The sequence below is a fragment of the Pogoniulus pusillus genome, chromosome 2 (assembly GCF_015220805.1).
Source record: "Pogoniulus pusillus isolate bPogPus1 chromosome 2, bPogPus1.pri, whole genome shotgun sequence".
Classification (NCBI taxonomy): domain Eukaryota; kingdom Metazoa; phylum Chordata; class Aves; order Piciformes; family Lybiidae; genus Pogoniulus; species Pogoniulus pusillus.
In genome coordinates this window covers 6,037,915-6,062,449 of record NC_087265.1, presented here as the reverse complement: position 1 = coordinate 6,062,449, position 24,535 = coordinate 6,037,915, and the positions used below count along the sequence as shown (strand labels likewise).

The window sequence follows — 24,535 nt, the reverse complement described above, 5'->3', positions numbered from 1 at the left end:
GGACTGGATGATCTTAAAGGTCTTTTCCAGCCCAGACAATCCTATGATGATTCCAGGAACTCACTGAGGGTCTCCCATAAGCAACACGAGCAGGGTGGCCTGAGCTCCTAAGAAGTCTTTTTTCCCCCCTTGCCTGCTGTTGTCAGTGGATTGAAGTTTGCTGCCTCTGCACATCTGTGTTTTGGTAAATGGAGAAAAGGCACTTGGGGCAGTGGCACCAAACCCACTTTGGTTGCCAGCAGAAGAATGGAATATGATTGGCCTGGGAAAATGATGTATGACATCAGCTGGCTGTCAGATGTCAACAGTGGTGTGGTTAGGAGAGGTCATCTTCAGACAGTCTGCTCTTCTGGGTAGCACGTGGCTGAGCAACTCTTCTGCTGCTGCTCTCTAAGGTGAAATGACTGCTGGGGCTTGCATCTTCAGAGGTCTCCATGGGGGTGGATCATCCACTGCTTCACCAGGCAGTGAGAAAAGTGATCTCTTGGCATTCTTCAGCACTGCTCAGGCCACACCTTGAGTGCTGTGTCCAGTTCTGGGCTCCTCCATTCAAGAGAGATGTTGAGGTGCTGGAAGGTGTCCAGAGAAGGGCAACAAAGCTGGTGAGGGGCCTGGAGCAGAGCCCTGTGAGGAGAGGCTGAGGGAGCTGGGGGTGTGCAGCCTGCAGAAGAGGAGGCTCAGGGCAGAGCTCATTGCTGTCTGCAGCTCCCTGAAGGGAGGCTGTAGCCAGGTGGGGTTGGGCTCTGCTGCCTAGCATCAAGTGTCTGCACAAAAGGAAATGGCCTGAAATTGCCCCAGGGGAGGTCTAGGTTGGAGATGAGGAACAATTTGTTTGCTGCCAGAGTGGTCAGGCATTGGCACAGGCTGCCCAGGGAGGCGCTGGAGTCACCATGCCTGGAGGTGTTCAAGAAACCTGTGGCAATGGCACTCTGGGACATGGTTTGAAGGCCATGGTGGTGTTGGGTTGAAGGTTGGACTTGATAATCTTAGAGAGCTTTTGCAACTGAAACAAGTCTGTGATTCTATGGCAGACTGCTCCTGCTGGCCAGAGAAGCCTTTGACTTCCACTGCAGCTGTGCTAACAAAGCAGTTCTAAGCTATGCTCAGATGATTAAATGGCCATGGTGGTGTTGGGTTGATGATTGGATTCAGTGATCTCAGAGGGCCCTGCCAACCCAAGAAGCTCTCTGATTCTGTAGTCTTTGTCACATATAGAAGTGTTTAAGCTCAGGCCCTGGCAGTATGCTAATTAGCTGCTGAGGAGCAGGGAGAATGCATTGTATGAATTTACAGCATTAATTCTGGGTTGTTTCAGTTAAATTTGGCTTTTGGAGCTGGGTAACACTGCTGTGAGAAGCTGTTCCAAGCCATGTTTGTTCCTCATCCAGGTCTATTCTTAGTACACTTTTTTTGCTCCTGTGTGTTTGAAATCCATCACAACCCAAAATGCCCTTTACAGATGGTTCCTGGCTCTCTGGTATCCCCTTTCATGACCCTGCCCATTCATTAGCTCTGTGGCATTCACCTCCATGGCACTGCTTTGTAGGAGCAAAAGAAATCTTCTGTGCCCAAAAAGCAGCTTCTGGTTTATACCTAAAAAGCAACTTAAAGGGTTGAACAAACTTGTAGCATTCATAGACTCAAAGAATGGGTTGGGTTGGAAGGGGCCTTAAAGATCAGCTGGCTCCAGGCTCCCTGGCATGGGCAGGGACACCTCCACAGCTACCTGAAGGGAGGCTGTAGCTGGGTGAGGTTGGTCTCTTCTGCCAGGCAACCAGCAAGAGAATGAGGGGACACAGTTTCAAGTTGTGGCAGGGGAGGTCTAGGCTGGATGTTGTTAGGAAGTTGTTGTCAGAGAGAGTGATTGGCATTGGAATGGGCTGCCCAGGGAGGTGGTGGAGTTGCCATGGCTGGAGATATTTCAGATGTGTGGATGTGGTGCTGAGGGATGTGGTTTAGTGGTGGTAGCTCAGCAGCAGTGCTGGGATTGCCTGCCCTAGGTGAGCAATTGGTGGTCTCAAAGGTCTCTTCCAGCCACAACTGTTCTGGGGTTCTGTGATTCATCTACATTGAACAACTACAGCAAAGGAGTTGGAATAGGCTGGATGTGAGGAGGAAGTTGTTGGCAGAGAGAGTGATTGGCATTGGAATGGGCTGCCCAGGGAGGTGGTGGAGTGGCTGTGCCTGGAGGTGTTGAAGCCAAGCCTGGATGAGGCACTTAGTGCCATGGTCTGGTTGATTGGCCAGGGCTGGGTACTAGGTTGGACTGGCTGAACTTGGAGGTCTCTTCCAACCTGCTTGATTCTATGATTCTATAATTAAGATGCAGCACAGGAGATTCCACCTCAACATGAGGAAGAACTTTCCTGTAAGGGTCCCAGAGCCCTGGCACAGGCTGCCCGGAGAGGCTGTGGAGTCTCCTTCTCTGGAGCCTTTCAAGGCCTGTCTAGATGTGTTCCTGTGTGACCTGAGCTAGATTGTGTGGTTCTGCTGTGGCAGGGGGGTTGGACTGGATGATCTCTTTGGGTCCCTTCCAACTCCTAACCTCCTGGGATCCTGTGAAGCGAGCTTCAGTGTGGGCTGAAGCCTGCACTTCCGCTGAGCGCCACAGGGTGGCGCCGCTAGGTAAGGCTTGGCGCAGCGCTGCAGCCCTTCGGCAGCACCTGCAGAGCCCCCAAGCCTTCACGGCCCCTGGGGCATGGAACCCTGCAGCAAAGAGCTTGCCTCGGGCACAAGCATCACAAGCCCCACGGGATTCATCGCCAGAGTGTTGCTCCTGCTCCTTTTGGGGGATCATTCGCAGTGCCCATGTCAGGGAAGATGCTGAGGTTATCTCAGGAGAGCAGAGTTAGTTGGAGCTACAAGGAAGGCTCCTTCCAGGATCTTCTGATTTCTGGAGCCCAGAAGGACAAAAATTCTCACTCTTGCTCTGAGTTAACATTTCATAGAATTGCTTGGCTTGGAAAAGACCTCTCCAGTCCAACCATCAACCCAACACCACCACGGCCATTAAACCCTGTCCCAAAGTGCCATGGCCAGAGGTTTCTTCAACACCTCCAGGGATGGTGACCTCCCTGGGCAGCCTGTTCCAATATTACACAAGAAATAGTCGAGGTTAGACGTCTTGGATTGATGGTGGAAGCTGTAAGAGACAGTTGTTACTATCACCTCAAGCACTTGGGTTCAGAACCCTGTCCCAAAGTGCCATGGCCAGAGGTTTCTTCACCACCTCCAGGGATGGTGACCTCCCTGAGCAGCCTATTCCAATGTCTGACCACAACATCAAGGACTAATGTTACATAAGAAATAGTCAAGATTAGATGTCTTAGGTTGATGGTGGAAGCTGTAAGAGACAGTTGTTACCATCACCTCAAGCACTTGGGTTCAGAACCCTGTCCCAAAGTGCCATGGCCACAGGTTTCTTCAACACTTCCAGGGATGGTGACCTCCCTGGGCAGCCTGTTCCAATATTACATAAGAAATAGTCAAGATTAGATGTCTTAGGTTGATGGTGGAAGCTGTAAGAGACAGTTGTTACCATCACCTCAAACACTTGGGTTCAGAACCCTGTCCCAAAGTGCCATGGCCAGAGGTTTCTTCAACACCTCCAGGGATGGTGACCTCCCTGGACAGCCTGTTCCAATGTTACTTAAGAAATAGTCAAGATTAGATGTCTTAGGTTGATGGTGGAAGCTGTAAGAGACAGTTGTTACCATCACCTCAAACACTTGGGTTCAATTTTGGGCCCCTCATTCCAAGAAGGACATTGAGGGGCTGGAGCAGGTTCAGAGAAGGGCAACACAGCTGGTAAAGGGTCTGGAGAACAGGGCTGGGGAGGAGCAGCTGAGAGATCTGGGGATGTTTAGTGTGGAGAAAAGAAACACATGAAGAAATGCAGGAATCTCAGCTTTCATTCAGAAGCTTCTGGCCAACACAGCTGGGGAAAACTGCCTCCAGAAACCAAAATCACAGCTGCAAACCAGGGTTAGATTGGACATTTGCCATTGGAATGGGCTGCCCAGGGAGGTGGTGGAGTCACTGTCCCTGGAGGTGTTCAAGAGAAGCCTGGATGGGGCACTTAGTGCCATGGTCTAGATGACTGTCCAGGGCTGGGTGCTAGGTTGGACTGGATGAGCTTGGAGGTCTCTCCCAGCCTGGTTGATTCTGTGTTTCTATGATACTATGATGATTAGGAAGAAGTTCTTTAGTATGAGGGTGGCAAGACTCTGTAACAGGTTGCCCAGAGAAGCTGTGGACATCTCATTGCTGGAAGTGTTTTAGGCTAAGCTGGGTGAGGCTTTGAGCAGCCTGGTCTAGTGGAAAGTGTCCCTGCCCCTGGCAGGGGAGTTGGAACTAGATGATCTTGAAGGTTCCTTCCAACTCAAGCCACTCTGACTTAATATGCACTAAAGTGACTCCAAACCAGCTCCTTTGAAAAGGGCTGCAGTCAGCTTTATTTCTGAGAGTCAAAACTTGATTCCTACACCTTTGGCATTGCCAAACCCTCCCAGGCTACATCTGCAGAAGATCATTTTAGCAGAGTCCATTACCCAGCTCAAGTTCCTCTGAGCCCAGAGCTATCATCTGGAGCTCCTGGAAGCCCTGCCCAGAACTTAATAGCTGTGCCTTCAAGATGCACCTAAAAATAAGCTGCAGTGCTAACCTGAGAATTCTGCCTGGAACAGCCACTTGTCCTCCCTCCCTAATGGCTTTTAGCCAGGGAAGTCAAAACTATACAGCAAAGTGGAAGGTTGGAGAGATGCTCCTGGTAGGATCCCTCCTCACCTGTTCCTAGGAGGATCTACATTGTTACTACACTGCTCAGGTCACACCTTGAGTGCTGTGTCCAGTTCTGGACTCCTCCATTCAAGAGAGATGTTGAGGTGCTGGAAGGTGTCCACAGGAGGGCGACAAAGCTGGTGAGGGGCCTGGAGCACAGCCCTGCGAGGACAGGCTGAGGGAGCTGGGGGTGTGCAGCCTGCAGAAGAGGAGGCTCAGGGCAGAGCTCATTGCTGTCTGCAGCTGCCTGAAGGGAGGCTGTAGCCAGGTGGGGTTGGGCTCTTCTGCCAGGCAAGCAGCAACAGAACAAGGGTGCACAGTCTCAAGCTGTGCCAGGGGAGGTCTAGGCTGGATGTTGTTAGGAAGTTGTTGTCAGAGAGAGTGATTGGCATTGGAATGGGCTGCCCAGGGAGGAGGTGGAGTTGCTGTGCCTGGAGGCATTCAAGCAAAGCCTGGCTGGGGCACTTAGTGCCATGGTCTGGTTGATTGGCCAGGGCTGGGTGCTAGGTTGGACTGGCTGAGCTTGCAGGTCTCTTCCAACCTGCTTGATTCTATGATTCTATGAACATACCTCATAGAACTGTGGAATCATGGAATGGTTTGGCTTGGAAGGGATCTTAAAGATGATTCAGTAATTCTGAAAGGGCAACAGATCATCCAGGGCAACAAAGTTCTCCTTTCTGTGTTCTCCTGAGTAATAGTTTGTGTTTGAATCCAGGCTGTCAGGGAGTGACAGGACTGGGGGGAATGGAGCAAAGCTGGGGATGGGTAGGTTCAGGCTGGATGTGAGGAGGAAGTTGTTGAGCATGAGAATGGTGAGAGGCTGGAATGAGTTGCCCAGGGAGGTGGCTGAGGCCCCATGGCTGGAGGTGTTTGAGGCCAGGCTGGCTGAGGCTGTGTGCAGCCTGCTCTAGGGTAGGGTGTCCCTGGGCATGGCAGGGGAGTTGGAACTGGCTGATCCTTGTGGTCCCTTCCAACCCTGACTGATTCTATGATGTAGTTCCAACCTCACCCTGTCATGGGCAGGTCACACAGGAATGCATCCAGGTGGGTCTTGAAAGTCTCTTGGGAAGGAGACTCCACAACCTCTTTGGGAGGCCTGCTCTAGGACTCTGTCATCTGTACAGCAAAGAAGCTTCTCCTCATCTTCAGATGCGACCTCCTGAGTTTGTATCCCTTGCCCCTTGTTCTGTCACAGGACACCACTGGAAAGAGCCTGGCCCCTTCTTCATGCCAGCAGACAGAAGAAGGGATCTGTGGACATGTGTGAGAGCCACATGCCACCAGCCGTTACCAACAGGGGAACCAAGAGTGGAGAGGCAGCTCTGGAGAAGCTCTCAGCTGCACATCCCATGACTCTGCCTTAGGCAGCATCCTCTAGGAGGTCATGGAGAGGAGAAGTGTCATCTGGAAGTCATCAACGCTTTGGGTTCCCCAGTGCTAAAGCTGCTCAGCATTTCCCCACCACTGAAGCAGGAGCAGGGATCCTGCTTCACAGGCTCACAGAATGGCTTGGGTTGAAAGGGACTTTAAACATCATCTAGCCCTACCCCTCTGCTGTGGTCTGCCTTCCACTAGCCTAGGTCGCTCAGGATCCTGTCCAACGTGGCCTTGAACACCTCCAGGGAGGGGACAGCTCCGTTTGAAGGGGTTTTGTTACCAAAATCTATTGTAGGCAGCAGTTCCCAGGGGCTGTGACCCTGTTTGTCTTGTGCTAAGTGGCCTGGCACTGCTATTTCCAGCGGGGGTTGCCATGGCAATCAGCAGAAGCTGGAATGAATTTATTTCCTCAGGCTTGCTGCCTAATTTGGGGCAAACAGCTAAATACTCCCTTACTATTTGTACCAGCTCCACTCAGGAGCTGGAGCTTTCCTCAAGCTCAAGAACCTACTGAAGAAGGCATCCTAAAATAAGAGGAATTAAAGCAGTGATGATGATTTAGAACCACTGAGCACTGCGAGCATGTAGGAGGCGTTATTGCTGTTTCCATGACTCAAAACTGTTCCATCTTTAGAGCTTTCCAGCAAGATTCTCCCTCTGCTCTTTCACACTGGAAGAGAAAAGCAAAGAGATTTCCACATCAGCAGTTTTGAGCTCATAGAAGACAAAAAGCTAAGAGTGAGCCAGGACTAAGATTCACCCCAGCCTGTCCAGGTTACAGATTCATAGGTTCATAGAATGGTTTGAGCTGGAAGGGATACAGTTCCAGAGCCCCTTGCCATGGGCAGGGACACCTCCCACTAGCCCAGGTTGAGCTGGAAGAGACCTTCAAGATCATCCAGTTCCAAAGCCCCTTGCCATAGGCAGGGACACCTCCCACTGGCCCAGGTTGAGCTGGAAGGGACCTTCAAGATCATCCAGTTCCAAAGCCCCTGACATGGGCAGGGACAGCTCCCACTGGCCCAGGTTGAGCTGGAAGGGACCTTCAAGATCAACCAGTTCCAAGCCCCCTGCCATAGGCAGGAACACGTCTCACTAGCCCAGGTTGCTCAAGGCCTCTTCCAGCCTGGCCTTGAACACCTCCAGGGAGGAGGCAGCCACAGTCTCCCTGGGCAACCTGTTCCAGTATCTCCCCACCCTCACTGGGAAGAATTTCTTTCCAATATTCTAGCAGTGCAGGAGATGGAGACAAGACAGCCAAACCCCACTCTCAGGAGATGCTGGAAATGCCCAAGGCTGCCCTAAAAATGTCCCAAGGCACCCAGCAGGAGAGCACTTCTCAGCAGGGCCGGTGAATTCCCAATCAAACAGCCTTTTATTGAAGGGACCACTTGGTGCCCAGAGCAGTAAGTCACTGAATTTGTGCCACCACATTGCTCTGAGGCTTCCAGGCTGTGATATAACCCAGGACATTAAGGACATTGTCCTGCTTTGAGCCAAAGCAGAACCAGTTCTGGTCAGGGCTGGCACTTCCCAGCTCAGGCTCTGCTCACTGAGGCACTTGCTGCAGTTCAGGGCAGCTTGGCACAGCCACAGGATGCTTCTAGCTGGGAGAAGCTGATGGGGAGAAGTCCTGCCAAGGGCTGGCTGCAGAAAAGCTCTGCCTGAGGCTTGCTGCTCTGCACACCAAGGGCACTGCCACAGCTTGTGCCACACCTTGGGGGGCAGCAGCCAGGACAGCTGAGCCTCAAGTGCCCAACAAGGGATTGTAAAGGGGGCTTGTAAAAAGTCCCTGCCTGGCTTTCATGCAGGCCACTCCAGGTACTGGAAGGCTGCTCCAAGGTCTCCTGAAGCCTTCTTCAGGCTGAACAGCCTCAACTGTCGCAGCCTGCAGCTCAGGGTCTGTTCTCATTCGGTGTAAAGGGCTGCTGTGGAAGTTGGTTTCTCTGGAGTTCTTCACTCTAACTGAAACCACATGGTGCTGCTCTTAGGAGGAGATTCTTGGAATGCTTTCCTCCCTTGGATTTGCCTAAGGAAGGCTACAGGGCAAGCATGAAGCTGCTTTTCCCACGGCACACTTGCTGTGGTGCCATCTCCTCCTGCTCTAAGGTTGTTTTCAGTGGCTCTGGAATAGCAAAAGCAAGTTGGCAATTTGGTGTTCTCACAAAGCCTGCAGCTTCTCAGTTTTTGGGTTGCTGGACCACATCCAGCCTCAGCTGGTAAGCCTGCTTGTCTTGCTCATGTGTCCCAGAATCCCAGCATAGTGGCGCTTGGAAAGGACCTCTGGGGCTCATCTCAACCACTCCCCCTGCTAAAACAGGGTCACCCACAGCAGCTTGCCCAGCAGCACAATGGCATGGGGGGGTTGGAAGCTCTCCAGAGAAGATGCCACAACCTCTCTGGGCAGCCTGCTCCAGGCCTCCAGCACCCTCACACCAAACAACTTTCTCCTTCAGGTAGAACCTCCTGGCTTCCACTTCGTGCCCACTGCCCCTTGGCCTGGTGCTGGGCACCACTGACAAGAGTCTGGCCCCAGCCTCTTGCTCCCCACAGCTCCTTTAGCTCTTGCTGAGCATTGCTCAGATCCCCTCTGGGGCTGCTCTTCTGCAGGCTCCACAGCCCCAGGGCTCTCAGCCTGGAGCAGGCTGCCCAGGAGAGGTTGTGGAGTTTCCTTCTCTGGAGAGCTTCCAAACCCAACTGGCTATTGTGCTGCTGGGCAAGCTGCTGTGGGTGCCCTGCTTTAGCAGAGGGCTTGGAGTGGATGATCTCCAGAGGTCCCTTCCAACCCCCACCATGGTGGGGTTCTGGGATCTGGCAATACTTTTGGGCTGTTACTGTGTGTAGCTGGCAAAGTCTGCCTGTGAGTCTTGCTACGAGGAGAGCTTTTTCTGGACAGAACTTCTCAGCTCCATGGAGCTGATGGTTCACTTTGCAGTGTGGACATTGGAAAGGTTCAGAGATTCATAGAATGGTTTGAGTTGGAAGGGACCTTAAAGCTCATCCAGTTCCAACCCCCCTGCCATAGACAGGGACACCTCCCACTAGAACAGGTTGCTCAAGAACTCCTCCAACCTGGCCTTGAACACCTCCAGGGTGGTTGTGGAGGACAGAAGCACAGAATGGGATCAAAGATCCCATTCTGTGCTTCTGTCCTCCACAACCTCCCTGGACAAACCTGTGCCAGTGTCTCACCACCCTCACTGCAAACAACTTCTTCCTAACATCCAGTTTCAATCTCCCCTCTGCCACTTTAAACCCATTCCTCTTCATCCCTGAAGGGAGCTCAAAGCTCATCCAGTTCAAACCCCTCTGCCATAGGCAGGGACACCTCCCACTAGAACAGGTCGCTCAAGGACTCATCCAACCTGGCCTTGAAGACCTCCAGGGAGGGAGCATGCAGATGTTGGGAGCTAAAGTGTGGCAATGCTCAGAAGTGGGCAGGTAGGAGGAGCATTCTCCTCACCCTGACAGCACAGCTCATTCCAGTGAAAGGCATTGGTGTGTGTTGGGTTTGCAGCCTGCAGGGAATTATCAGCTATTTTAAGCAAACGTTCCCATGAAAGCTTCAGACCCATCAGGCTTCACCTATTGAGCCAGACACTGACAGCTCAGAGCACGCTTCAGCTCCCTGCCATTCCTTTGTCACCTCTGCCCTTCCCACCTACTTTCCCACCCCCAAGATTTAGGTGGGCTCTTCAAAAGATGAATAAAACCAAATGAGCCACATGAAGATGGATTCAAGGCTTTCAAATGCGGTGGGGAGAGCAGGGAGTGTGGGCAGCAATGAGTCCACTGACAAAAGAAGCTATTAAAGCTTTAAAGCTGGCTTCCTGCTACCAGCAGAAGTGCTGGAGATGTTTAGTTGAAACTCTTTAATGCTTTCTCTTCATTTTCCCTGACTAAATGTGTCAGGCTGCTCTGCTGAACCTGACTGAAATTCCTCAGCTAGGAGATGCTCCCTCTTAACTCCTGCTTGAAGGACCATTCAGAAGAGGAGGCTCAGGGCAGACCTCATTGCTGTCTACAACTGTTTGAAGGGAGGCTGTAGCCAAGTGGGGTTGGTCTCTTCTGCCAGGCAAGCAGCAATAGAACAAGGGGACAGAGTCTCAAGCTGTGCCAAGGGAGGTCTAGGCTGGATGTTAGGAGGAAGTTGTTGTCAGAGAGAGTGATTGGCATTGGAATGGGCTGCCCAGGGAGGTGGTGGAGTTGCTGTCCCTGGAGGTGTTGAAGCAAAGCCTGGCTGGGGTACTTAGTGCCATGGTCTGGTTGGTTGGCCAGGGCTGGGTGTTAGGTTGGACTGGATGAGCTTAGAGGTCTCTTCCAGCCTGCTTGATTCTATGATTCCATGATTCTTGCAGATCTGCACAGTGCCTGCAGGGGAGAATTCACAACCAGTTAAATATAGAAGGATACCTACAAATGTAGCCCAGTTACCTCTCTCCTTGAAGGTGCTTTAAAGCGAGGGGAAGTGACAATGAAGTCTTCACACTGCCTGTAATTATAGCAGCCTTTATGTAACAGTGTCAGATAAATGTGCTTTGGAATAGGTAGCACCTCACTTCCTCCAGAAGAGCTGTCAAATTAGGCCCTACCAGACTAATTCATTACTTGAGATTCAAAGAAGGAAAGCATAACATCTAGTAGTCTCTCAGAGGAAAACTTTTAAAGAGACAGACTCCTCCATGCCCATGACACATAGGATTGTTAAGGTTGGAAAAGGCCTCTGAGATCATCAAGTCCAACCTAGGGAAGTGGTTTTGCTCCTGCACTTGGCATCATACAGGTCAACACCTCAGATCCTGGGTTCAGTTTTGGGCCACTCTCTCTGAGAAGGATATTGAGGGGCTGGAGCAGGTCCAAAGAAGGGCAATGAAGCTGGGAAAGGATCTGGAGAACAGGGCTGGGGAGGAGCAGATGAGGGAACTGGGGGTGTTTAGTGTGGAGAAGAGGCTGAGGGGAGACCGCATTGCTCTCTACAGCTCCCTGAAGGGAGGTTGCAGTGAGGTGAGGGTTGGGCTCTTCTCCCTAGTATCAGATGATAGAATGAGAGGAAATGGCCTGAAATTGTATCAGGGGAGATGTGGGTTGGAGATGAGGAACAATTTTTTTGGTGCAAGAGTGGTCAGGGATTGGCACAGGCTGCCCAGGGAGGTGCTGGAGTCACCATCCCTGGAGATGCTCAAGAAACCTGTGGCCATGGTACTTGGGGACATGGTTTAATGGCCACGGTGGGGTTGGGTTGATGGTTGGACTGGATGATGTCAGAGGTATTTTCCAACCCAAAGGATTTTCTGATTCTATGACGTCCATGACCAGCAGACCATGTCCTGCAGTGCCACAGCCACTCAAACAGCACAATACTTCTTTCTCTGGAAAGCTGAACCTGGTTTGATTCATCTGATACCTCCAAGGACTGCCAAATGCCACAAACATTCCTCCAGTTCTTGTTGCTCATGAGGTGGTGGAGAACAAGGTCATTGGGGATCTCGAGAGGTTGTCTTATTTCTGCCTCCACCCCAAGGCAGAAGCTGTTGTTACTCAACCAAAAGCTTATCTAATCCATAGAATAAAACAGAGGAGGAGAGGGAGAGAGAAAAAGTGCTTCAGAGGGAGAAGGGGTAAGCAATTGGGCTGTGCCAAATAACTTAGGAGAGTGAGGATTTGGGCTCCTTCCAACTGATGGAAGCAAGTTCTGCCTTAGGTGGATTGCTGGAGAATGCTGATGGTCCTTTTCCCTTCCATTAATGAAATACAGACCTGGCCTCTTGTGCTGAGTTCATCAAGAGCAGCATCATATGGAGGAGAGCAATTTCCTTCAAGGGGTCCCAGAATTCAGGCACCAAAAGGCCAAAAGCAGTGCTGATGTTTCATATGGAGTATGATGATGATTGGAGGAGGACCTTGGAGTGCTGGTGGACAAGAAGTTATCCATGGCACAGCGATGTGCCCTTGGGACCAAGGCCATTGGGATCCTGGGGTGCATGAAGAGTGTGGCCAGCAGGTCAAGGGAGGTTCTCCTCCCCTTTACTCTGCCCTGGGGAGAGCACATCTGGAGTATTCTCTCCAGGTCTGGGCTTCCCAGTTCAAGAGGGACAAGGATAGACTAGAGAGTGTCCTGTGGAGGCTATGAAGATGAGGAAGGGACTGGAATATCTGTCTGATAAGGAAAGGCTGAGAGACCTGGGGCTGTGTAGCCTGGAGGAGGCTGAGAGGGGATCAGAATAATGTCTGTAAATAGCTGAGGGGTGGGTGCCAAGAAGGGGTCAGGCTCTTCTCAGTGGTGTCCTGTGATAGGACAAAGGGCAATGGATACCAACGGCGGCCCAGGAAGTTCCACCTCAACAGCAGGAGAAACTTCTTTGCTGTAAGGATAAGGGAGCCCTGGAGCAGGCCACCCAGAGAGGCTGTGGAGTGAGTCTCCTTCTCTGGAGACTTTCAAGACCTGTCTGGATACATTTCTGTGTGACCTGCATTGAGTGATCCTGCTTTGGTGGGGGGCTTAGACTTAATGATGTCTGGAGGTCCCTTCCAACCCATACCCATACCTTTATATGATCCTGTGATGCTGAGGTTTGGTGCCTTCTGTCTGCTAACAACTGCTCAAAGGAGTGGCTTGCTCTCCAGATGTGCTATTAAGGTGACCACTAATGCTTCTTGGTTATATGTCCTCACCTGCTGTGGTGAGTGTCTCATTACTGCTAAGTAATGTTATGAGTCCAGGAACATAGATTCATAGAAGGGTTTGGATTGGAAGGGACATTAAAGATTATCTGCTTCCAACTCCCCTGGCATTGGCAGGGACCCTTTCCACTAGCCCAGGTTGTTCAAGGCCACAGCAGGAAGGTGCCACAAAGAACTTCTGGCCTTCTCCACTCAACTTGTATTGAGTTTTTGTTGCTTCAGGGTTAACATTCCTCCAGGAAAGGAGGCAGAGAGTGGTTTTACTCAGACCTGTGCCTAAAATGCAAAACTCAGTGCTTCACAGAATGGTGGGGGTTGGAAGTGGCCTCTGGAGATCATCCAGTCCAACCCCCCTGCTAAAGCAGGGCACTCACAGCAGCTTGCCCAGCAGCACAATGGACAGCTGAGGTTGGAAGCTCTCCTGACAAGGAGCAGCCTGCTCCACGGCTGTCACCCTTAAAGAAGTTCCTCCTCATGTTTAGATGCAACTTCTTATGGTGGAGTTTGTGCCCATTGCCCCTTGTCCTGTCACTGGGCACCTGATCCCATCCTCCTGACCCCCATCCTTTAAGTATAGATCGGCATTGATGAGATCCCTCCTCAGTCTCCTCCAGGCTAAACAGCCCAGATTCTCTCCGTGTTTCCTCATCACAGAGATGTTCCAGTGCTCTCAGCATCTTCATAGCCCTTTGCTGCATGCTTTCCACCAACTCCCTGTCCCTCTTGAGCTGGGGAGCCCAGAGCTGGCCCCAGTACTCCAGCTGTGGCCTCACCCTTTAAGTATAGATCAGGATCAGTGAGATCCCTCAATCTCCTCCAGGCTAAACAGCCCAGATTCTCTCAGTGTTTCCTCATCACAGAGATGTTTCAGTGCTCTCAGCATCTTCATAGCCCATTGCAGCATGCTTTCCACCAACTCCCTGTCCCTCTTGAGCTGGGGAGCCCCAGACCTCCAGCTGTGGCCTCACCAGGTCATAGTAGAGAAGGAGGAGAACTTCCCTCCACTTGCTGGCCACACTGTTTTTGATGCACTCCAGGGTGCACTCCTTCTGCATGACTCACAGGGTGTTGGGAGCAGCAAAATCCCAGGTGGAAGTGGAATTTGTAGGAAGAGGAGAGAAGTTGCTGCCGTAGAGCTCTGGCTTTGCGCAGTGCGGTGCTGAGGCGTCGCCCTGCCTTGGCAATCTGCTTCCTGCGCAGTTGCTCAAGCAGCACTTGAGTGTGTTTATGCAAATAGTTCATTGCTACATCTCCTCAAAGAGCCCTAAGAGTGCTGTCATTTGATTGTGTAATCCTTGGATTGGGCTTTAAATAAAGATTCCCATGGCTCTGTACAGAACTCATGCCCTGGGAGGGGAAAAAAAAGTGGTATTCCCACATTGGGATGGCTCAGGAGGGACTCAGTAATTGATATTGAGGAGTATCTGGGTGCATGTCTCAAAGAGATGTCCTTTCTACCTCAGAAAGGGATGGATTGCATACAAAAAGGAGAATATTGGGTGTATTAAGAAGAGTGTGGCCAGCAAGTTGGCACTTGGCACTGGATGAGGCACTTAGTGCCGTGGTCTAGTTGATTGGATAGGGCTGGGTGATAGGTTGGACTGGATGATCTTGGAGGTCTCTTCCAACCTGGTTGATTCTATGATTCTAAGGAATGGTTAAGCCCTGCCCCAGGCAGTGGTAAGATCCCTCTTCCTGGAGGGATTTCAAAGGTGTGGAGATGTGGTGCTGGCAGGTTCTCCTCCTTCTCTACTCTGCCTTGGTGAGGCTGTGTCTGGAGATCTGGGTCCAGTTCTGGGCTCCAAGAGGGACAGAGAACTACTCCAGAGAGTCCAGTGGAGGTTGCAAAGATGCTGAGGGGCCTGGAGCATCTTTCTGAGGAGCAAAAGCTAAGAGAGCTGGGGTTGTTGAGCCTGGACAAGAGCAGCCCTACAGGGGATCTGAGCAATGCTCAGCAAGAGTTAAAGGACTTGTGGGGAGCAAGAAGATGAGGCCAGACTCAGTGTCAGCGGTGCCCAGTGGCAGGATAAGGGGTGATGGGCACAGACAAAATGTTACAATCCAAAAAAGGATTAAGTGTTAGCTCTTTAAACCAGACTTTTTTTGTACCTTAAAGAGTTAGTTCATCTCATTTACCCATTCCATGCTTCCTCTTGGGTCCCTCAAAGGTCACAGACAGACAAACACTGAGGAGCTTGCAGATGCTCATTGCTTTACTGTTAGCCAAGTGCAGACTGAAGATGACAGGTACCAGAGTCTGTCTTGTCGGCCTGAGGCAGTGGAATTCCCTGCCCAATAATGTCAGATCGTTTGCATTCTTCTTTAGGAACAGTCCAGGGATGCTTTAGATTGCTCACACCCTTCAGTCAAATGTGTGACCTTCATCTTTTATTGTGGTGGCTTTTCTTTCTGTTCCTTTGAATCACTCCTTGGGAAGCTCACCTAGAAAAGATGAAGCTTTCAACTGTCTCTGCTGTTGTACTCTGTCTATTTTGTCTGTGCTAAGCTATGCTGGGGAGTTGAAACCAGCGATGGGACTTTCTGGCAGCTGACAGAGATGACCACCCACCTATCCAGTGTATCACAGTATACCTCCCTGGAAAAACAAAACATAGAATAGAATCAACCAGGTTGGAAGAGACCTCCAAGCTCGTCCAGTCCAACCTAGCACCCAGCCCTGGCCAATCGGTTTTACTGAGGGGTGCCCATGCTCCAGCAGCCATTCCAGACCTCCCTGTGTGACAGGACAGTGTGACAGTGAGGGCTTCTCACTGAAATACATCTTGAGATCTGGGGAAAACCATCTGGGAGCCCTGCTGGGCAACGGGATGACCTTGAGCCAGCAATGTGCAAAGTGCAGGGTTCTGCACTTTGGCCACAACAACCCCAAGCAGCACTACAGGCTGGGGACAGAGTGGCTGAGAACAGCCAGGCAGAGAGGGACCTTGGGGTACTGGTAGACAGTAGGCTGAAGATGAGGCAGCAATGTGCCCAGGTGGGCAGGAGAGCCAATGGCATCCTGGGCTGGCTCAGGAGCAGTGTGGGCAGCAGGACAAGGGAGGTTCTTCTGCCCCTGTGCTCAGCACTGCTCAGGCCACACCTTGAGTCCTGTGTCCAGTTCTGGGCTACTCAATTCAAGAGAGATGTTGAGGTGCTGGAAAGTGTCCAGAGAAGGGCAACGAGGCTGGGGAGGGGCCTGAAGCAGAGCCCTGTGAGGAGAGGTTGAGGGAGCTGGGGGTGTGCAGCCTGCAGCAGAGGAGGCTCAGGGCAGAGCTCACTGCTGCCTGCAGCTACCTGAAGGGAGGCTGTAGCCAGGTGGGGTTGGGCTCTGCTGCCAGGCAAGCAGCAACAGAAGAAAGGGACACAGTCTCAAGCTGTGCCAGGGTAGGTCTAGGCTGGATGTTGTTAGGAAGTTGTTGTCAGAGAGAGTGATTGGCATTGGAATGGGCTGCCCAGGGAGGAAGTGGAGTTGCTGTCCCTGGAGGTGTTGAAGCCAAGCCTGGCTGGGGCACTTAGTGCCATGGTCTGGTTGACTGGTCAGGGCTGGTTGGACTGGCTGAGCTTGGAGGTCTCTTCCAACCTGCTTGATTCTATGTGCCCTCGTGGCCAAGAATGACAATGGCATCCTGGGGTGCATCAAGTAAGATGTGTCTGGCAGGTGAAGGGAGGCTCTCCTCTCCCTCTGCTCTGACCTGGTGAGGTCACAGCTGGAGTACTGGCTCCAGTTCTAGGCTCCCCAGTTCAAGAGGGACAGGGACTTGATGGAAAGGGTATAGCAAAGGGAGGACTGCAAAGATGCTGAGGGGGCTGAAACACCTCTGTGATGAGGAAACACTGAGAGAATTTGGGCTGTTTAGCCTGAAGAAGAGAAGTTTGAGGGAGGATCTTCTAAATACTTATAAATACATAAAGGGTGGAGGTCAGGAGGATGGGACCAGGCTGTTTTCAGTGGTGCCCACTGACAGGACAAGGGGTAACAGACACAAACTCAGCTGTAAGAAGTTCCTTCTAAACATGAGCAGGAACTTCTTGAAATTAAAGGTAACAAAGCCCTGGAGCAGGCTGCCCAAAGAGGTGGTAGAGTCTCCTTCTCTGCAGAGCTTCCAACCCCAACTGTCTATTGTGCTGCTGGGCAAGCTGCTGTGGGTGCCCCTGCTTTAGCAGGGGGGTTGGAGTGGTTGATCTGCAGAGGTCCCTTCCAGCCCCTACCATTCTGTCATGCTGTGAGTTTTCCATTTTAGGCACATTGTCTGGGTAAAACCTTTTAAACACAAAGGTCCCTGTATACTTTTTTGCCTCTTCTAATAATTGTCTCCATCCTGGACCACGAAAACACACTTAGAGCCTCCACCCTAACTAAATGGCCCAAGCCCTGTATTTTAGGCACCTAAGCTAAGTGCTCAAAGTAGGTTGTGTGATGGCCCCTTCTGTTTAGCTCTTTTTCAAGCCCAATCACTATTTAATGAGCTGTGTGTATTTTTATAGCATCTTTTAGGAGCCTTTCAAGTTGAGACATTAAATATATATTTTTAATAACTTCTCTGTCTTAAAAGGACAGTGTGAAATGTAAGTCCTGGAAATCAAATAGTGATCCCCCTGACTTCTGAATTCAATTATTTCATTATGAATTTATGTCAAGTTCAGATGCCTTTTATTTCCCCCCCCTCTCCTTCTTGTGATTTCATGGCCTCCTTTTGTTCTGAGCTGAGAAATGATTCCTTCTCATCTTAAATTTTAATAGTCTCCCACCAACAATATATTTAGTCCTTTAAATTTGTAACATCACAGCTCTTGAAGGTGAGGAGGGAAAGGGACCTGTTTTCACAGTATCACAGTATCACCAAGGTTGGAAGAGACCTCACAGATCATCAAGTCCAACCCTTTACCACAGAGCTCAAGGCTAGACCATGGCACCAAGTGCCATGTCCAACCTTGCCTTGAAGTGCCCCAGGGACAGCGACTCCACCACCTCCCCGGGCAGCCCATTCCAGTGTCCAATGACTCTCTCAGGGAAGAACTTTCTCCTCACCTCCAGCCTAAATCTCCCCTGGCGCAGCCTGAGGCTGTGTCCTCTCGTTCTGGTGCTGGCCACCTGAGAGAAGAGAGCAACCTCCTCCTGGCCACAACCACCCCTCAGGTAGCTGTAGACAGCAATAAGGTCACCCCTGAGCCTCCTCTTCTCCAGGCTAACCAATCCCAGCTCCCTCAGCCTCTCCTCGTAGGGCTGTGCTCAAGGCCTCTCCCCAGCCTCGTCGCCCTTCTCTGGACACGCTCAAGCATCTCAATGTCCCTCCTAAACTGGGGGGCCCAGAACTGAACACAGGACTCAAGGTGTGGTCTAACCAGTGCAGAGTACAGGGGCAGAATGACCTCCCTGCTCCTGCTGACCACACCATTGCTGATGCAGGCCAGGATGCCACTGGCTCTCTTGGCCACCTGGGCACACTGCTGGCTCATGTTCAGGCGGGTATCAATCAGTACCCCCAGATCCCTCTCTGTCTGGCTGCTCTCAGCCACTCCGACCCCAGCCTGTATCTTTGCATGGGGTTGCTGTGGCCAAAGTGCAGCACCCTGCACTTGGAGCTATTGAACCCCATCCCATTGGACTCTGCCCATCTGTCCAGGCGGTCAAGGTCCCGCTGCAGAGCCCTTCTGCCTTCCAACTCAGTCACATCTGCCCCCAGCTTGGTGTCATCTGCAAACTTGCTGATGACTGACTCCATGCCCTCATCCAGATCATCTATGAAGATGTTAAAGAGGATGGGGCCCAGCACTGATCCCTGAGGGACACCACTAGTGACAGCTGCCAGCTGGATGTGGCACCATTCACCACCACTCTCTGGGTCCGGCCCTCCAGCCAGTTCCTAACCCAGCACAGAGTGTTGCCACCCAAGCCATGGGCTGAAAGCTTAGCCAGCAAACCCTGAGGATTGAACCCAAACCTCCCATACAGGGAGTTTAATGAGAATTTTAAAGCCAATCTTAGAAGCTGAAATCTTTCTCCAGCTCAAAACACCACAGAATGCCTCAAAACATAGTGGCTGTGTTCTGCAGCCCTGGTTTAACTGGAGAGGTAACCCCCAGGAAGAGGATGAGCTGCTACTCATTCCCTGGAGTGGTCCACACTTGCTGAAGATGACCAGGAAGGAGCAAGTTGCCCAGGGAGGTCAGGGATGCTCAGGGCCAGGTTGGATGAGCACAGAGGGCATCCAGGTCTGGTGGAGAGTGTTCCTGCCAATGCCAAGGGAGTTGAAATGAGTTGATTTTCAAGGTCCTTTCCAACCCAAAGCATTCTATGAACCTATGAATTAATCATAGATGTAGTTCCTGCCATCTGAACAAGTGCTCTGCCAGAAGCAGAAGTGCTGTCTTGTTTGAAACAGACCACTGGAAAGCCATCAGAGGTTCATTGTTCATTAACTACTTGCTGTGTTTTGTTTGTTGCTTTGGTCATGTTGGCAGCAAGGTTGTTGCACAGGGTTAGAGATGAAGCTGCTTTTCCTTGGCAGACCTCACTGACTGAGGCCTGGATCCTGGAAACAAGTTCCCTTCCAACCCAGCCTAAGCCATTCTATGAATCTACATGGGAAAAAAAAAACCACAGGTCTTGAATCTGAAATTGGTTCTTCAGAGGGAAGACTTCACCTCTGTATGAAGTCTACAACTACCTGAGGGGAGGATGTAGCCAGAAGAAGGTTGCTTTCTTCTCTCAGGTGGCCAGCACCAGAACAAGAGGACACAGCCTCTTGTGTGTCCAGGGGAATTTTAGGCTTGAGGTGAGGAGAAAGTTCTTCCCTGAGAGAGTCATTGGACACTGGAATGGGCTGCCCGGGGAGGTGGTGGAGTCGCTGTCCCTGGAGCTGTTCAAGGCAGGATTGGACGTGGCACTTGGTGCCATAGTCTAGCCTTGAGCTCTGTGCTATAGGGTTGGACTTGATGATCTATGAGGTCTCTTCCAACCTTGGTGATACTGTGATACTGTGGTATTTGAGATCTACTGGAGCTAAGTTTGGTGCAAGAGTGAAGTTAGTCTTATCTAAAGGATTCATTGTGGACTGTGGAGTTGTGACTACCAAACATGCTTGAGTCCTTGTCCCTGGAGGTGTCTAAAAGATGCAGAGATGTGGTGCTGAGGGACAAGTCAAGAGACCTAAAGTCTGAGATTCTTCCCTTGATCATCACTGGCACTATGCTTCCTCGGCAGGATAGATACAGAAGGCCTTGCTGAAGATAAATACAGAAGGTCTTGCAAACCAAGAGGTTATGTGAACCAAGCAAAGAGCACGTGGAGGGCATAGGAGCCTTAGTAAACTGGGAGTAAGACTTACTATAACTTTGGGGAATCTTTGATGGAATTGGTAAGAAGTTGTTGAATATGAGGAGAATAACACCTTTGGCTTTGCTTCAGCTGTCTGCTGGACACTTCCCAAGGGATCAGTGGTAACTTTGCTGAACTAAATTAGGTTTCTGGGAAGGAACAGTAGATAGAGCGAACGGAAAAGGCAAATGGGAAGTGTGAGCACAGGGATGTTGGATCAGATTGCACTGAAGATTTAGATGAGTTGCCTTAATAGGGATAGAAAGTAAATTCACAGGATTGAAGAGTGCATCAGGGTGGAAGGGCCTCTCAAAGGTCAGGGGCATTGTAGCCAGGTGGGGGGTGGCCTCTTCTCCCAGGTGACCAGCAATAGAACAAGGGGACACAGTCTCAAGTTGTGCCAGGGTAGGTCTAGGCTGGATGTTAGGAAGAAGTTCTTCACAGAGAGAGTGATTGGCATTGGAATGGGCTGCCCAGGGAGGTGGTGGAGGCACCGTCCCTAGGGGTGTTCAAGCAAAGCCTGGATGAGGCACTTAGTGCCATGGTCTGGTTGATTGGATAGGGCTGGGTGCTAGGTTGGACTGGATGAGCTTGGAGGTCTCTTCCAACCTGGTTGATTCTATGATTCTATGATTCTGTGATCTTGTTCAACCCCTCTGCAGTCAGCAGGGGAACCTCCAGCTCGATCAGGCTGTTCAGGGCCACATCAAGTTTGACTCTAAATGTCTCCAGGGATGGTGCCTCCATCACACCTCTGGGCTCTGGGAACAACATCTCTGTGATGGTGATGATGATGATTTCATTTTGTTTTATCAGATATGACTATTTTCTAGTGTTGTCCTTTCCCACTACAAGTTCTGATGGTATGAAAGCCATGAGGATGATTGGGGGACCTGAGCATCTTCCTTATGGAGGGAGACTGAGAGCCCTGGGGCTGTTTAGTCTGGAGGAGGCTGAGAGGGGATCTGACCAGTATTTACCTGAGGGGTGGGGGTCAAGTGCCTGGGGCCAAGCTCTTTTTGGTGGTGCACAGCAATAAACCAAGGAGCAATGGATACAAACTGGAACAGAGAAGGTTTCACTTCAACGTGAGGAGAAACTTTATTGGTGTGAGGGTGGCAGAGCCCTGGAGCAGGCTGCCCAGAGAGGCTGTGGAGTCTCCTTCTCTGCAGGCTTCCCAAACCCACCTGGATGCATTCCTGTGCAGACTACCCTAGGGGATGCTGCTCTGGCAGGGGGGTTGAGGATCTCTGGAGGTCCTTTCTCACCTCCACTGTTCAGTGATTCTGCAAGAAGGAGAAAAACTCAGTCGTTAAGTGTAGGAGGTGGGAAGTCAAGAGACCTCCAGGTGAAGGGCTCACTTGGCAGCTTCCTCACTCTCTGGGGGACTCTGTTGGCTTCTCTGGCTGTGGTTTCCTCAGCTGTGCACTGAGGTTTGCCTGTTTGGCCACACATCCTCTGAGGTCCAGAGCCTGTGTGGCTGATGATCCAGTGCCTTGAAATGAGGTGGAACCAGAAACTTCACTGTGAGAGCTCCACCAGGAATTTGTGTCTTCCTTTAGCTGTAAATAAGACCCAGCCTTACGTTATTTTAAGCCTTGCTGTTTGGGATTTGTTTTGCCTCTTTCCAGACCTTGGGGGAGTGTGGTGGGGGCTGTTGTGTTTCTCCTCAGAAACAAGCCGCTGTACTCCGGCATCTCGCAAAAGCGAGGTCGTGGCAAAGAAAGAAAGAAACAGCGACAGTGAAAGCAAGCGAGCAAGCAACGGCCCCGTTATTTGCCTGCCCTCGCCGCCGCCTCAGGCAGCCCGGCAAAAAGCAGCAGGCAGCCGCCGCGGTTAGTTTGCCAGGGCCGTGAGGCGGCTGCGAAGCGGCGGGCAGGGGACAGCGACGCTTCCCGAGCGCCCCGCGTGGTGGCGGTAGCGAGTGCGTCTTAGCCAATAGCGGCGCGGTAGGGGAGCACCGCAGCCAATGGCAGCGCGGCGATAGCGCGCCGTAGCCAATGGTAGCGCGGCGGTGTGGGGAGCGGGCCGCGGCGGGAAGGCGGCGGCGGGGGTGGGCTGCGGGGCGGCGCGGCTGGGGCGTCCGCAGCGCTGAGAGGGCAGGCTCGGCCCCGCCGCCGCACAGGCCTCCGCCGCCTCTCGGTTCTTCCCCCCCTCCCCTCTCCCCTCCCCCGCAGCGCCGGTTCCGCACCGAGAGAGGCGCCCGGCGTCAGCGGACCTCCATGTACGACAATTTGTACCTGCATGGATTTGAAGACTCGGAGGCGGTGAGTGCTGGGGGGGGAGCCCGCAAGCCCACCCCCCACGGGCTTTGTTAGTGGAGGTGGCGAGTGCCAAGGGGACCCCCTCGAAATGCTCCTCCGTTGCCTAATTTGGGGGGAGCAGTGGTATTTCGGGGTCCCGGCAGAGCTTGCCGGCGGTCACCGTCGCTTGCGCTCCCGCAGCCGTGTGCTGGCGGCTCCCGGGGCGGGCAGCGCCGGTTCCTGCCCCGCGTAGCGTTCATCGGCGGAGCAGCTGAGAGCTGCCGATTGCACAATGCTCGCTCCCTGCTCGTCTGAACGACCGCAGAAGTTGCTGGGCTGCCGGCGGTGTCCTGGCCAGCCTGTTGGCGGGGGACAAGGCTCGGGGCAGGTGCTGTGGTGGCAGAGGCATCATTGGGGTGACAGCATCGGGGTTGCTCCAGAGAAGCTGGGGCAGGTTGGTGGCGTTGCTTTGGCAATGATCTCCCCACCGCCTGCCCCTAGTTTTCCTTGCTGGGAAGCTGATCACATCCCTCACAAAATGGTTCTCTGGCAGCACAGAACCTCCCCTCCCCGCTCCGTTACCGCGGTCCGAGCTGGACACCCTAAATGAGAGATGTTGGCAGCGGTGGGATCCAAGCCGTGCTTGTGCCCGAGGGTGGGCAGCTGAGTCGGGGCAGGGGCCGGCGCTGGGCTGGCTGCGGCGCTGGGCACGCCGTGCCATGTTAAACAGGGATCTGTTACATAAGGCGTTGTGGCCAGCTCGTAAAACACACAGATGATAACATAAACCGGAGCGGACGTCAGCGCAGACGTATGGATGGGGCGATGTGCTGTCCCCACGAGAACGGGCAAGGTGCTGGCTGGCTTCAGAGGAGGCTCTTTGCCTTGCCTGACCATGAGGTAGTGTCGGTCTAGGGCTGCAAAGCGTTACCTGTCTACGTGTTGCCTACCTACTAGCAAGTTCATCTGGCGTCTGTTTGGTTTCTGAGGGAGAAGCAGCCCCAGCTGTGCAGAATGGTGATGAGAGAATGTGGTGCACCACGTAGGGAGATTGTCTCCCTCTGCTCTGCCCCGGTGAGATCACGCCTGGAATGCCGTGGCCAGTTTTGGGCTCCCCAGTTCAAGAGATACAGGGATCTACTGGAGAGAGTCAAACGGAGAGCTGTGGGGATGATTAAAGGACTTGAAGAAAGACTGAGAGAGCTGGGGCTGTTTAGTCTTGAGAAGAGAAGGCTGAGAGTGAATCTTATTGATGGCTGTAAATATCTGAGGGGTGGGTGTCGAGATGAAGGGGACAGTGTCTTTTCAGTGGTGTCCTCTGACAGCAAAAGGGGCAATGGATAGAGAGTAGAACCTAGCAAGTTCCACCTCAGCATGAGGAGAAACTATTGATGTCTGAGTGTGACAGAGCTCTGGAGCAGGCTGCCCAGAGAGACTGTGGGCTCTCCTTCTCTGGAGAGATTCCAAACCCATCCGGATGTGTTCCTTTGTGACCTGCTTTAGGTGACCCTGCTTTGGAAGGGAGGGTTGGACTCCATGGTCTCTAGAGGTTCCTTTCAACCCCCAACCTTCTGTTGGGAGGAAACCTGCTGTATCTGATCCCTCAGAGCCCAGAATTCTTTCCAAACTCTGCTGCTTTGGGTCAGTTTGGAAATCCCTGCCTTTTTAGCATGCCTGTCTTAATTTGTGGTTCGTGTTTTCTGTCCCTGCTGCTCACAAGCTGCCATGCCAAGTGCCTATGAGTGTGTTGGTTCCTTTAGGGATGTGTTTTAGGATCCAACTGGATGTTTCTGTAAACCAGGCAAAGCGTGAATTCCTGAGAACTGTTCTCCAGCCTGAATCTGTCTTGTGCTGGTGGTGAAGTCTTTCAGCAAAGTGTAAATATGCTCTTTAACAACAACTGAAAAGTGGAGTAGCAAGGCTAGGAAGGTTTAACTTGCTGGATACAGCTTACTGGAGGGGAAGTATTTTAGCTATAGAAGGCAGAATATGAAGTTCATTGGAGAAGGCAGGTAAACATCTAGTAGGATTCAGGGGTGCTTCTGAGATGTTTAACTCCCTGTATTGCAGTAAGGCAGCCTGACTTAGTTGGAGGTGTCCCTGTTGACTGCAGGGGGGTAGGACAAGGTGAGCT

At 52.0% G+C, this 24,535-nt stretch overlaps 1 protein-coding gene across 5 annotated transcripts in view; it reads left to right on the top strand.

The window, feature by feature from the left end:
• CACNB4 (calcium voltage-gated channel auxiliary subunit beta 4) overlaps nucleotides 1–24,535 on the top strand; it is a 125,785-nt gene that overhangs the window by 19,842 nt on the left and 81,408 nt on the right. Inside the window, exon 1 of one of the 5 annotated variants that reach the window (XM_064154970.1) lies at nucleotides 22,201–22,425. The exons of the other annotated variants lie outside the window; for them this stretch is intronic. Within the exon in view, the coding sequence (XP_064011040.1) occupies nucleotides 22,381–22,425 (45 nt within the window). The 5' untranslated portion in view covers nucleotides 22,201–22,380. Of the gene's footprint in view, nucleotides 1–22,200; nucleotides 22,426–24,535 lie in introns of those variants that run through there. 5 annotated transcript variants of the gene reach the window in all.